General features: G+C 37.3%; 1 protein-coding gene across 1 annotated transcript; it reads left to right on the top strand.

Moving 5' to 3' along the window:
- The first annotated feature begins 3,915 nt into the window (after positions 1-3,915).
- LOC137953376 (galactan beta-1,4-galactosyltransferase GALS3-like) lies at positions 3,916-5,851 on the top strand. Its single transcript, XM_068800744.1, has 2 exons — positions 3,916-5,236; positions 5,378-5,851. The coding sequence occupies exons 1-2, from the start codon at positions 4,092-4,094 to the stop codon at positions 5,721-5,723; spliced, it is 1,491 nt and encodes a 496-aa protein (XP_068656845.1). The 5' UTR covers positions 3,916-4,091; the 3' UTR covers positions 5,724-5,851.
- Positions 5,852-12,893: the final 7,042 nt, after the last annotated feature.

Raw genomic sequence — 12,893 nt, 5'->3', positions numbered from 1 at the left:
TTTCTTTCAATAACATTAGAATTTAACGTTTAAACATACTATGCTGATTGCCATTCCAAAGAGTATTGCTTTTAAAGAAGGTTGCTCTTAGCTTCTTTGAACAGAAGTTTAAATTTCCATTGGAGCCAACTTTTAACTTGAATCTTTGGACAAGAGACTGGAAAAAAATATTTAAGAACTACTCTACCATGAGGTAGTTTAATCCCCAGTACTTGGACAACTCTCTCACTACCTAATATATATTATATTTAAGATGTCAAATTCTTATAATGGAGGAAGACTTTTGACAATCAAGATTTCTTATTTTTGCTTCAATAGATTAAATCCAGCTTCCTTAACTAAAGCATAGATATCAGCTGCAAATACCAATAACTTGATAGGAGTTACCTTTCAGAGCGAGTCGTAAAATGTTGAAACCAATTCTTGTCTCTTTCAAGAGCATAAAGACCAAACTTTCTGAACACGTCTGTAAATTTTAACGTAGTGGCCTCCAACCTTGAGTCTTCCACAACAATCCTTATTGCTTCCAACCATTATTGCTTCCCTCTCCTTCGTCATCCAACCAAACAATCCGAAACTTGAGCTACACTACACTCGAAATGCTCTCATCACTTTTGACAACAATGGCGACAAAAGTTAAACCCTTGTAGTCCGTGTTGGATGATCATAAGTGGCTTTGAACATCCTTCATGATACTCCCCGAAAACAACTAATCCTTCAAGTTTACATGAGCAGATAAGACATGGAAGTTGAGTAGCATCAATGGATGCCAAAGTAGACCGAGGCACTTGTTCTTCAGATTTGGGGCCGTTACTGCTGTTTCCTAATCACTGAAAGAGAGGAGACGATATTCAATAACCGACATGGGACTATTTCCTTAACTCCATTATAGTTATACTTATTCATGCAGAGTAGAGACCGCTAATTCAGTGAAGTGCTTGTGGGGCCAAAGCCCAAATGAAGGGATAGTGGGATTCTAGGCCCGACTCATTGTCTATGATGATGATGTCATTAATGTTACATGTCATGAGGCCAGTTGGGTAATTGATAGTGGTGGCTTATTCACGCTGCATTTTGAGAAGATGGAATTACATCTTATACAGTCGGTAACTTTGGGACACTAAAAATGGGCAATGATGTTTTGGCCAAAATCATTGGTGTGGGAGATGTATGTTTAGATAGGTAAAATGGTACTAATTTTCTTCTTAAAGATTTTAAATACATTCCTGACATTGTTTCAATTTAATTTATACAAGTAAACTAAATGATGAGGAGTATTGCAACACTTTTAGGAATGGTTGGTGGAAGCTTACTAAAAGTGAGGTAAGAAATTCTCAACTTAATATATATTGTAAGCAAAACTCTCTAAAAGCATCATTAATGTGCAACCTTGAACAAGTGTACCCATTCTTTAGAAGGTAAATAAAATAAGCTTTCTTTCAAGAGTTCCCTTCTTTCAAGAAAGCCAAAAATATTTGATTCGATATATTTTGAAGTATGCAATCCGAGAACGAGAACACTTGGCTGCTCACTTTGCTTTATTACCTTCATTGATGATCATTTAAGAAAGTTGTGGGTGTATACCAAAAAAAAAGACCAGGTATTAGATGTGTTTTAAAAAAAATCATGCTTTAGTTGAAAAGCAAAAGAAAAAAAAACTAAATTTTATTAGAACAAATAATGGGGAAGAGTGCTTTGGTCCTTTTGACGATTACTATAGAAAATAGGGTATTTAACATAAAAAAAATAAAACACCTCCCAAGACTCCTAAGTAGAATAGTTTAGTTGAGAGGATGAATAAAAAACTGGTTGAGAGAGTAAGATGTTTACTTTCATAGGCACAGGTACCAAAAAAATTTGGGTGAGGTTTTGAGTACGGTTGCACATGTTCTTAATCTCACAATGTGTTCCTCTATCGTTTGATGTATCAGATAGAGTTGGGACTGGCAAGGACATTTCTTATGACCATTTACATATTTTTTTTATGTAAAGCATTTGTATGTTTCTCTAAAGATGAGAGGTCTAAGCTCGATATAAAACTTTACAATACATCTTTCTAGGCTATGACCTAGATGAGTTTGGCTATAGATTGTGTAATCCCATTGAGAAAAAAAAACTTGTGAGAAGTCGAGATATTGTGTTTGTGGAAGATTAAATCATTCAAGATATGGAGAAGACAAAGAAAACAATGACTCGATATACAAATGGTTTAATTGACTTAGACCTAATTTCTCCTAGGGACTTGTCAATGTTGAACATGATGAAGAAGTTAACCAACATGCCCCAAATGATGTCGATACTCTTTTACAAACTGATACAAAATATGAGTCTCTTGTTCAAATTACCCTCACCAGAGATTCAACCAAGAGATACATATAGATCTCATAGAGAAGGACTTCCTACTACACTTAGGAGGTGCCCTAGAGAACTACAACCTTCTAAGTAATATATTCTCCAAGAGTACATATTATTTACTGATGGGCTAGAGTTCAAGTGTTATAAAGAAGTCATGGAAGATGAGCATAAGGCATAATAGGTCGAACTGGTAAAATTGCCTAAAGGCAAAAGAGCATTGAAGAACCTATGGGTTTATAGGATAAATCAAGAAGAACACACTTCACTGCTACGATATGAAGGACTAGTTATCGATTTTAGTCAGAGAAAGGGCATTAAATTGTATGAGATATTTTCTCCAACTGTGAAGATGTTTTTAATTCGTGTAGTTCTCGCTTAACAACCAGCCTTAATGAACTTAGAGATTGAGTAGATGGATGTGAATACTGCTTTCCTTCTCGATGAATTGGTGGTAAATGAAACACCAACCTAAATAGTGGTATAAAAAATTTAAGTCAGTTATAACGAAGAAAGACTACAAGAATACTACTTTTGATCATTATGTGTTTGTACAAAAGTTTCTTATTAGAAGATATGAATAAGTTAGAGTGTCATTAATGTTATTAGTTTATATTTTTTGTCTTTTCTTCATTCTTACTATAATAAAGAGTATAATTATAATATTGATACTTTTGACATTTATAAATGAAGCTTAAGAGAGAGGGTTTGGATTACGTCCATTGTAAGATCTAGGTGGTTCCGGTCCACCTGGGTTAGATACTTGGCTTTTTGCATTTAACATACCGGTCTTTTGGGTTGTATTGGTTAGGCGTTTGACATCCATAACCTTATTCTTCCGTATCTTTTCTCCTCAAACGTGTGTACTCTTCTCTCTTCCTCTTCTTTACCCAAGTTTAATATATGGAGCCCTAAAAACTCTACATTGCTAATCATGGCAGCTTCTTCCTTAATGTATTTATACAAAATGATGAGCTATTACGTGACAAAGATGGAAAAGGCAATATGCTAAAGCGAGTGTTCCCTAATGTTCCCTGTCTCTCTCCCGTCTCAGGTGGTCCGCTTGTCAACGGCGATTACGATAACTCGTCCAGAAAAGAGAAGGAAAAGAGTGTGCGGGCCCACTCTCGCGTCACTCACATTTCCTCCCAACTTTTCCGTTACGTTAATACTATTTACCTCCCTTTTTTTATTTTTACTTTTTTACATTTTTCTTTTTTCTTTTTACTTTCAAAAGTTAAATTCTACGTAAATGTTTTTTCACGTCGACACGTAGCACCGCCTTTCTTTCTACGCGGGCCCACTTAAACGGCTCCTTTTCCCTGAATGGGCCCACGGAGTTAAATTTTATAATTAGTTTCTAAAAAGTTTGTTTAAATGTGATTTATGTTTCACGACGGTGAGTGGGGCCCACAGTCCTTAATGGCAGGCGATGATCCGGACACGCATCTTCCTGAATGCCACGTGGAGAACATCAAAAGTAGCCGAAATGCTTGTTCCCCTCGTTGTTAGATACCCTTCTTTCTTCTTTCCCTGTTCTTCTTCCTGCCTCTGTCAGTGTCTCTTACTTGCTTCTTCTTTTTCACCCTTTTTGTTTTTCTGTTTCTTCGTTTTCTCTGACTGGAAACTGGAAGAAGCTGGGAACGAAAGAAAGGAAAAAGGAGAGGGCGGAACGCGACGCGACGCAAGCATCGCCGTTGTTACCCTTTTGAAGCTCCCTCCGTCGTATTGGAATTCCAATGGCGACCGAGAGAGATAAGGAGAGAAAGATGTTTGTCGGTGTAGTGTGGTACTGTGCGGAAATGAAGTTCCTCCTCACTTTCTTCTTCCTTGTCTGCTCCCTCATCACACTCCTCCAGTTCATCCCTTCCAGACTCGCCCTCTCTCCCCTTAATCTCCGCCTCTGCCTCTCCAATCTTTCTAATCTCTCCTCTCCGGTCGCCGCCGCGCCTTCTGCTACGGAGGATCCGGTCTTACCTGTGCCAACCACTCAGCAAAGAGAATCCGTCACCGAGACGGGAGTTATCAAACGAGCCTTCATCCCGTACGGCGCCGCTGCTTATCTTTTCGTCCAGATGGGCGCCTACCGCGGCGGCCTCAACACCTTTGCCATTACGGGTTTAGCCTCTAAGCCATTGCACGTCTATGGCCGCCCGCTATTCGAGTGCAAATGGGTCCCGGAAAATACCACCCACCCAACCGCCTCCGCCAACGGCACCCGTATCCTTCCCGACTGGGGCTACGGCCGCGTCTACACCGTCGTGGTGGTTAACTGCACTTTCTCCACAGACGTCGGCTCCGACCGCTCCGGCGGGAAATTGCTTCTCATCGCCTCCTCCGGCGGGAAACACCCAGATGACATCCGAACAGAAGAGATAGTAGCTCTTATAGAAAAGCCCGGAAGCTTAAACCCGGCGATTTTCACCTCCAAGCCGACCTACGACTACCTCTACTGCGGCTCGTCTCTGTACGGGAACCTGAGCCCGCAGAGGATCCGGGAATGGATCGCCTACCATGTAAAGCTGTTCGGTCGGCGTTCACACTTCGTGATCCACGATGCTGGGGGGGTCCATCGGGAGGTGATGGAGGTTCTCCAGCCGTGGATAGAGAAAGGGTTCGTGACACTGCAGGATATCAGGGAGCAGGAGAGGTTCGACGGGTACTACCACAACCAGTTCATGGTGGTGAACGACTGCTTGCATCGGTACAGATTCGTAGCGAAATGGATGTTCTTCTTCGATGTGGACGAGTTCGTTTACGTTCCCCGGAAGAGCACCATCGATTCAGTCGTCTCTTCTCTCTCCAGTTATTCCCAGTTCACCATCGAACAGATGCCCATGTCCGGCAAGCTCTGTTCCGCCGACGACAAAGGAAGAACTCCCAGGTAAACTCTCTCAAATTCAAGAAAATTTCCCAATGATTTCCTTCCTCAATTCGCTTCTCTAAGGGAAAAAATAAATTAAAACCAATAAATTCGTAGAAATATGGCGATATTCAATTTTAACGGTTGAGATTTAATTTGCAGGATGTGGGTGATGGAGAAGATGGTATACCGAGACGTGAAGCGAGGAATACGGCGAGATCGCAAGTACGCGATTCAGCCAAGGAAAGTATTCGCGACGGGGGTCCACATGTCCCAGAACGTAGTAGGTAGGACCCAGCACAAAACTTACCGTCAGATCATGTACTTTCACTATCATGGAACGATCTCGTACAGGCGGGACCCATGCAGCGAATTCATCAACACCACGAAGCTCACCTACGAGGGCGTACCCTACGTCCTGGATCAGACGCTGCGAGGCACAGCGGCTCTCGTCAAGCGGTTTGAACTCAAAACCATCGGCACGAGGCTCCAGCGCACGCGCCAATAATGGATTTTGGTTTTTTTGGCTGTAAATATGTGGCGAGCACACGATTCTTTGTTCCTTATATAATATAAATAATAATAACCTTAATGTTTTAGGGTTTTTTAATTAATAAGATTTAACTTAGGAAACTTCTTTTATCATGGTGACACGTAGATAATTTGGGTGGATCCACTCTCAACACGCGTAAACACATAGGATAATTTGGATAGATGCTTTCACGTGCTGATACGTAGATAATTTGGGTGGATCCACTCTCATCACGGGTAGATACATGGATAATTTGGATAGATGCACGTGGATAATTTAGGTGGATGTACAAATATAAGAATTTTATTCTGTTAAATTAGGTCTAAGATTTTATCCTAAAATGATTTGTCAAGAAATTTTTTCTGTCAACTAATAAATATAAGATATTCTGTCAACTAATAAATATAATCTTTATACTCGTTAAGACTATCTTTTAACAAAGGTATAAGATAGGATTATTCTTAGGAAAATAGATATTTATGTTAAAAAAAAGAAAAGTAAATCGCCGAAAGGAGAGGTTGTCTTTTAATAGAATAGTTAATTAAGGAGATAATCAATGTAATGACGTGAAGGGAAAGGGACTCTGATCTGTGTGCGTTCTACTCGGTTTTTTTAATTTTTGTATGTTCAGGTGCCTTGCCGTTTGATTTTTGTATATTTTTGTCTTAATGACCTTTCACGACTAAATTCTAGACCAAATCGTATTCTGATTCCATCTGCGAGAAACAAAAAGCAATCTATTCCTTCTCACCGCTCGGAGAATAGATTAGAATACTTATTTGTTCCAGATTTCTGTCCGATCGGTAACCCAGAAAACATCGGTGAAATTTTTCGTTTTTTAATATTTTGTATGGGGAATGCCCCGAAAGATTCTTGTCTCCATTAAAATACTCGGAGCAATTTGCGGATCATTTACGAAATCTACGAGTATTTACAGCCCAGGAAGGCTTCATTTAAGGCGGTCAAGATTGAGGCCAGTTGTGATTCGTTGTCATCGACTGAACCACCTTACATTCGAAGATTTCAGGAAATCAGTCGGAACCGAATTTTCTCCTCCAGAGAAAGCTCAGCTGGCAACGAGCTGGGGTTCTCAGGATCCTTTAAAACGATCAGAACACTGAACTGCATTTCAGAAACTTAAATCATCGAGACCCAATAATGAATAAACCATCGACAGTAATGGGGATTCAAGACTGGGGAATGTGATGGTTGGAGGGGGAGGACCCTCTTTTTTGCTTTTTCCGGCAGGTCAGGGAAGGAGGAAGGAGGAGATGAACGTCGCGATCTTGGTTTTGGGAAACCGACAAGGATTTCAGGTACGCATGACGCGTCTGAATAATTATAGCTGGTGAAGGCTGGTTGGTGTTCAGTTTTTTGTTTTCTGGCTAACGACTCACCTCCATGATTGTATTGCAATTCGATCAAGAGAAACTTCCTCTTTTTCTTCTTTTTCTCATGAACAGTTGCTTAAAAAGTAGAATTAACCTCAAATTGGAAATTTTCTGTGGTGATTTGCTTGGTGCTGTTACGCACATCTGGACTGGGAACAATCAAATTAAGACAAATGAGGTGATGTGAGATGGAATTCGTCGTCAAGAATCAAACAAAGCTTACGTGTGAGTCAAATGGATAGAGACCAGGAGAGATTTCTTTAGCAGCTCTCACCGTTTAACACATCTCCAACCACCTCTAGACAAGCACAGGGTTTATTAATGGAGGCATTTTATGGAATTTTGAATGTTAAGGGTAAATACATATTTGCATAACTAATTAACCCTACTATTAATGTCTTTGAATAGTTTGCCTGTGTTTGACTTTTTGCTTCACTACATAACACTTTTTGTAAAGTACTTTTAATTTCTTGAAAAATATTAGACTCATTAAAAGCTTCAAATCAGTGACATGAAACCACTAGGTGAGGCAGGTAACAAAATCAATAAACTTAAATATCCAACCATCATTCTTCTTATGACAGGATTACAAGGGTTTATATATGAGAAATAAATCACAAAGACTTCCTTTGATAAGTAGTAATCTAAGGGGGGGGGGGGGGGGGGATAGTCTACAATCCAGTGGAATGAATTCCCCCTGCATTACCTAGTTCATCCCACTTATGGCGTTAGTATAGAATGACATTAATTGAAGTGAGATTACACCACTTTATTCAGGCAAAAATGGGGGAAAGTTGTTTCCCCCCTATTTTGCGATTCATTCGCTTTCCACGCACGACGACATCTCTTCTTTCTCCCTCGGCCTCCCCCCGAAACAAAAAAATTCTTCTCATTCGCTCTCTTCTCCTCTCCCTCTCCCTCGGCCTTTGTCTCCCGATGATTTTTTCGCCCCATCTGCTTCCTCTCGTCTTCGCTCTCTCTGGTGCCTCTGCTTTCTCTCGTCATCGCTCGATTTTTTTGGCCCCATCTTCTTCTTCTCTTCTATGCATCTCCACTATGTTTCTCTCTCGGCCTTACTCTTCCTTCTCCCTCTCTCTTTTTCCTCTCGGCCTCCCTCTCTTCTCACTCTCGACGTCCTTCTCCCTTCTCGTTATTGCTCTTCCCTTACCTTCTCCCCCAATTTCCTTCGATTTTACCTATTCCGGTTGCGATATCATTCAATTTCCTTCAATTTTCGACAGTTAGGTGTCGATTTCTTCGATTGGGCTTAGATTTTTGCCCCAAATTTCAGAAGATAAGCCGAAACCCTAGTTTTTTTAAACTGATTTAGTGTTCTATTTGATTTAATTTTAATTTTTGTGTGTAATTTATGTTGATTGTGGCCTAATTGTGGGATTTAGGGTTCAATTTCGTCTTTACAGGGTTTAATTTTGGGATTACAGTTGGGGTTTGGGAATTTTAGGGTTTTAAGGTGGTTTAGTCTTTAGGTCTGAAATTAGGGTTTATGTTTTTTTTAAAAAAAAAATAGGGTTTAGTGTTTGGGGCTTTTAGGGGTTTTAAGGTCTAGGGTTTATGGTTTGGGGCTTTTAGGGGTTTTAAGGTCTAGGGTTTAGGAATTTTAGGGTTTTTTGGACTAGCGTTTAGGGTTTGGGGCTAGGGGTTTTAAGGACTAGGGTTTAGGGAATATTTTAATTTGGTTAGGGTTTAGGGTTTAGTGTTTAAGGTTTGTTTTTGCATTGTTCTAGTCATCTGCAGTGAAATTAGTTCGATTAATTTTGAAATGTTTTACAATGTTGTTGAATATGTTTGAAGTGCTATGGAATGCTCTTGTCATGTGGTGATGAGATTTTGGAGTTTAGGGTTTCCACCACATGGTCCAGTTCAAACAAGGCTGAGTCGCCTACACAGGCGTCCATTAGCCAACGAAACCCGACCCCCATCACTGACGATGTACGGTTCATAGTGACTGTGAAGTCATATGGGGCTCTACCAAGGGTATTCGGTGAATTTGGACTTAAGAGTGTGTTTTTGTATTGTTCTAGTCATCTGGAGTGAAATTAGTTCGATTAATTTTGAAATGTTTTACAATGTTGTCGAATATGTTTGAAGTGCTATGAAATGCTCTTGTCATGTGGTGAGGAGATTTTGGTGAGCGACTTATTTGGCTTAAATACTGTGTTGGTGAAATGTAGTCAATAGTTTTAAGTACACTATGTATTTTGGGATGATTGTTTTGAAGTTTAATTATATTTTTTTAATTATGACTTTATAAGACATATCATTGATAGATTATGAATGTTATTATGGTTAAGATTTGGGTTTTCATGATTGTTGTGTTCTTATTGTGTGGATGAATATTGTCGGTGTTTGATTAGAGATGGTTTTATATAGGTGTGATTGAAGATAAGGGTATGTTTTTGTGTTTATGACATTTAAGAAGAAACAAGAATTATTGTTGTAGTCGTCATTGTGGTTGTGGTGATTGTATTTGTAGGTTTCCATGGAAGATAAAAATAGGAATGCAAGAGGTATCGTGCATTAAAATCCATAAGAGTTGCATAATTTCGAGATGCCATAGCAACTAGCATGTGGAGTGATTATTAGTAGTTGTACTTTATTGTATTTGAACATGTATATTGTCATTCGTATGTACTAAACTAGTAAGTTGATGTTGTTAAACGCACGAACTCGTTGTTAAAAATAATTTACGTTAATTATATTCGTTTTTGTTATTTTATATGTTTTTTTCACGTGTTTACAATTTATTCTAGTCACACGTAATTAGTATATTAATTATAATAAACTATAATAATTAATTGGTTTAATTATCCAATTGCTATAATTAATTAAACAAATGGTTTTACATTTTGTGTTAATATTTTATTAATTATTAATAAGTAAAAATAATTAATTGGTTTAATTATCCATATAATTTAACCATTATTTTTTCATTTTGTGTGAATATATTATTAATTAATAATATTTAAAATATATATTATGTTATTGATAAATTAATATATTTATTTATTTTTTATGTATTTGTTTATTAAAATAGTGAATTTTAATTTTAAACTATATCTGATGTTATTACAAAATAATTTATTTTTTTATTATATTCACTTATGTTATTTTTAAATTTTTTATTTATTTTAAATAATTTATTCTAGTAACACGTAATTAATATATTAATTTATAATAAATTGTAATCATTAATTGGTTAAATTATCCAATTGCTATAATTAGTTAAACCATTGGGTTTATTTATTATATTCTCTTATGTTATTTTTAAATTTTTTAATTAATTTTGTATAATTTATTCTAGTCACACGTAATTATTGTTTTAATTTATAATAAAATATAATCATTAAGTAATATAATATAATTTTTCATTAATTAGGATATTAATATATTGTGGACTACACGGTAAATCACTTATAAGTTCAGTAACCACGTTTATTTTGGTTAATTATATGTTTAGGTATATGTTTTATTTAGTATATTATAAAAGGCTACTCATTCTCTTCTTTATATCATACTTTTCATTTGAGGGCACTAACACTGGAATTTGTTTTCCAACCACTTGCACTCGTCTACACTAACACCCAAAGATAAATTGAAGTTGAATCAATTCATTTCACTTCAATTCAAGTTCATTGTGGACTAACCCCCCATAAGTGTCTTTACGTAATTATATAAATCAATTCAAAATATAGTTCAATCATTCCTTTCTTCTTCATTTGATTTTGGATCTTGATTTCCTTGTTTGATTTTGCCTTGATCTTATTCCTTTTATTGAGTAATTTGAGATAATTTGTATCCTTAATTGATTTGATCATGATTTGTAGAAGATCCTCTAGTTGGATGTAGTGGGACACGTATGTGAGAGATTGAAGGGATTGAATTCTCTAGAACCATGCATGGGGACATCCTCTTTTGTGTGGATGTCGTGGACATCACCCTTGCATGGTTTTGCATGGGTGATTTCTCTCTTTGTCTCTTGTGCCACCTTTAAATAAACATGTCTTCATTTGTAGTGAAGGGTTTTGGTATAAGTTGGAATAATGTATCTTCTTATACTTGTCTTTGTATGTTTATATTTCCCATAGGGAATTTGCGAACTTGACGACTTTGCATTGTAACTTTCTTGCGAACAAAATGATAGTATATACCAATATGATTAGTGCGAGAGTGAAAAAAAAAGGCTTGTGAGCCAAGTAAGTAGCACTTAAATTGTCACATAGAAGAGATGGAGGTCAAGTTGGAAATCTTTTAGAAGATACTGAAGCCAAGTGATTTCACCACATGTAGAAGTCATGGCTCTGTATTTCAGTAGTGGAGCGAGATGTAGTGGGTGGTTTCATTGCAAACCAAGAGACAACTTGGGTCCTAGGAAGACTACATAATCAGTGGTAGATCGCCTTGGTAGTGAACAACCACCCCAATTTGCATCGGAAAAGGCAAGGATATCTAGTGATAAGGGTTTTGAAAAGACTAAACCATAGTCCATGGTACCTTTAAGATATCGAAGAATTCTTTTAACTAGTGTAAAGTAAAAAATAGTGGGGGAGTGCATATATTGGGCTACAAGATTGATGGAGTAAGATATATAAGGTCGTGTTAATGTTAAATATTGAAGGGCTCCTATAAGACTTCTTCTATAGTGAGAAGGTTAGTATAAGGGGAACTTTGAAAATGAAGTTGTGTTGGTAGCAAGAGGAGTTGTCACAGTTGTACAAGATTTCATCCCTGCTCTAGTTAATATATCGTTTAGTTATTGACTTTGATAAAGAAAAAGATTAGTGGGACTTCTACATACATGAATGCCTAAGAAAATATCTAGAGTGCCTAGACTTTTTAAAGAGAAAGTATCACTTAGCGTTGTTTCAAAAGTTTGAAGAAGCAAGGAGTTATTCCTAGTGAGAATAATATCATCCACATAAAGAAGCAAGTATAGATGGTTAGATGAAGAATAATAATAAAATAGTGAGAGATCCGTTTTACTGATTTGAAAACCAAAATGAAGTAGGAAGTTATTAAATTTAACATACCAACCACAAGGGGCTTGTTTGAGGCCATAGATAGTTTTTTTGAGCCTACATACATGGTTTGTAAAAGCAAAATTTTCAAAACCTGGTGCTTGTCTCATAAACACTTCCTAATTGAGAGATCCATGAAGAAAGACATTATTAACATAGAATTGAAGCAATGTCCTATTATAGTGAAGGGCTACGGTGAGTACTACTCGAATTGTTTGAGGTTGGACAACAAGATGGAAAATTTAATCATAGTCAATCCCATGAAGTTGACGATGTCCATGAGCAACAAGATGAGTTTTTTATTTTTGGACATATCCATCAGTATTGAACTTGGTCCTAAAACCCCTTCGAGACCCTACGACATGCATAGAGAATTCTTATGGACAAGTTCCCAAGTATTGTTTCATTGAGAAATAGTGTACTCATCTTGCATATTATCATACCATTGAGGAAGTATAAGAGAGTTTTTAGGAAGTAAGCTCATATATATGTGTGATCATATGAGTTTGAAGTGTTGAGGCAGTTGCCTTGCTCTTTGCTCTAGTCATCATGGGATGGGGGGAGTAGGTGGAATAATTCCAATTTGACCATTATCTTAGGAAGATTGTGAGGAAGTAAAAGATGAGGTTGGAGGTGTTGTGGTAGAATCAAAGGATAAGTTTGGAGGATTTTGAACTTAAATGTCATCAGAAGTTGAAAGAGGAGGTGAAGTGGTAGGT

Source organism: Aristolochia californica, unplaced genomic scaffold (genome assembly GCF_029961685.1).
Source record: "Aristolochia californica isolate CCGP_79_NKW_82.1479 unplaced genomic scaffold, dmAriCali1.0.hap1 SCAF_16, whole genome shotgun sequence".
Lineage (NCBI taxonomy): Eukaryota > Viridiplantae > Streptophyta > Magnoliopsida > Piperales > Aristolochiaceae > Aristolochia > Aristolochia californica.
The sequence above is the reverse complement of the archived record's forward strand: the minus strand, read 5'-3'. Positions and strand labels throughout refer to the sequence as shown.

Bases quoted from the DNA above. Each gene is read 5' to 3' on its own strand.
- LOC137953376 (XM_068800744.1), top strand. From the start codon at position 4,092: ATGGCGACCGAGAGAGATAAGGAGAGAAAGATGTTTGTCGGTGTAGTG. The intron at 5,237-5,377 runs GTAAACTCTCTC...TTTAATTTGCAG, and splicing joins GACAAAGGAAGAACTCCCAG to GATGTGGGTGATGGAGAAGA.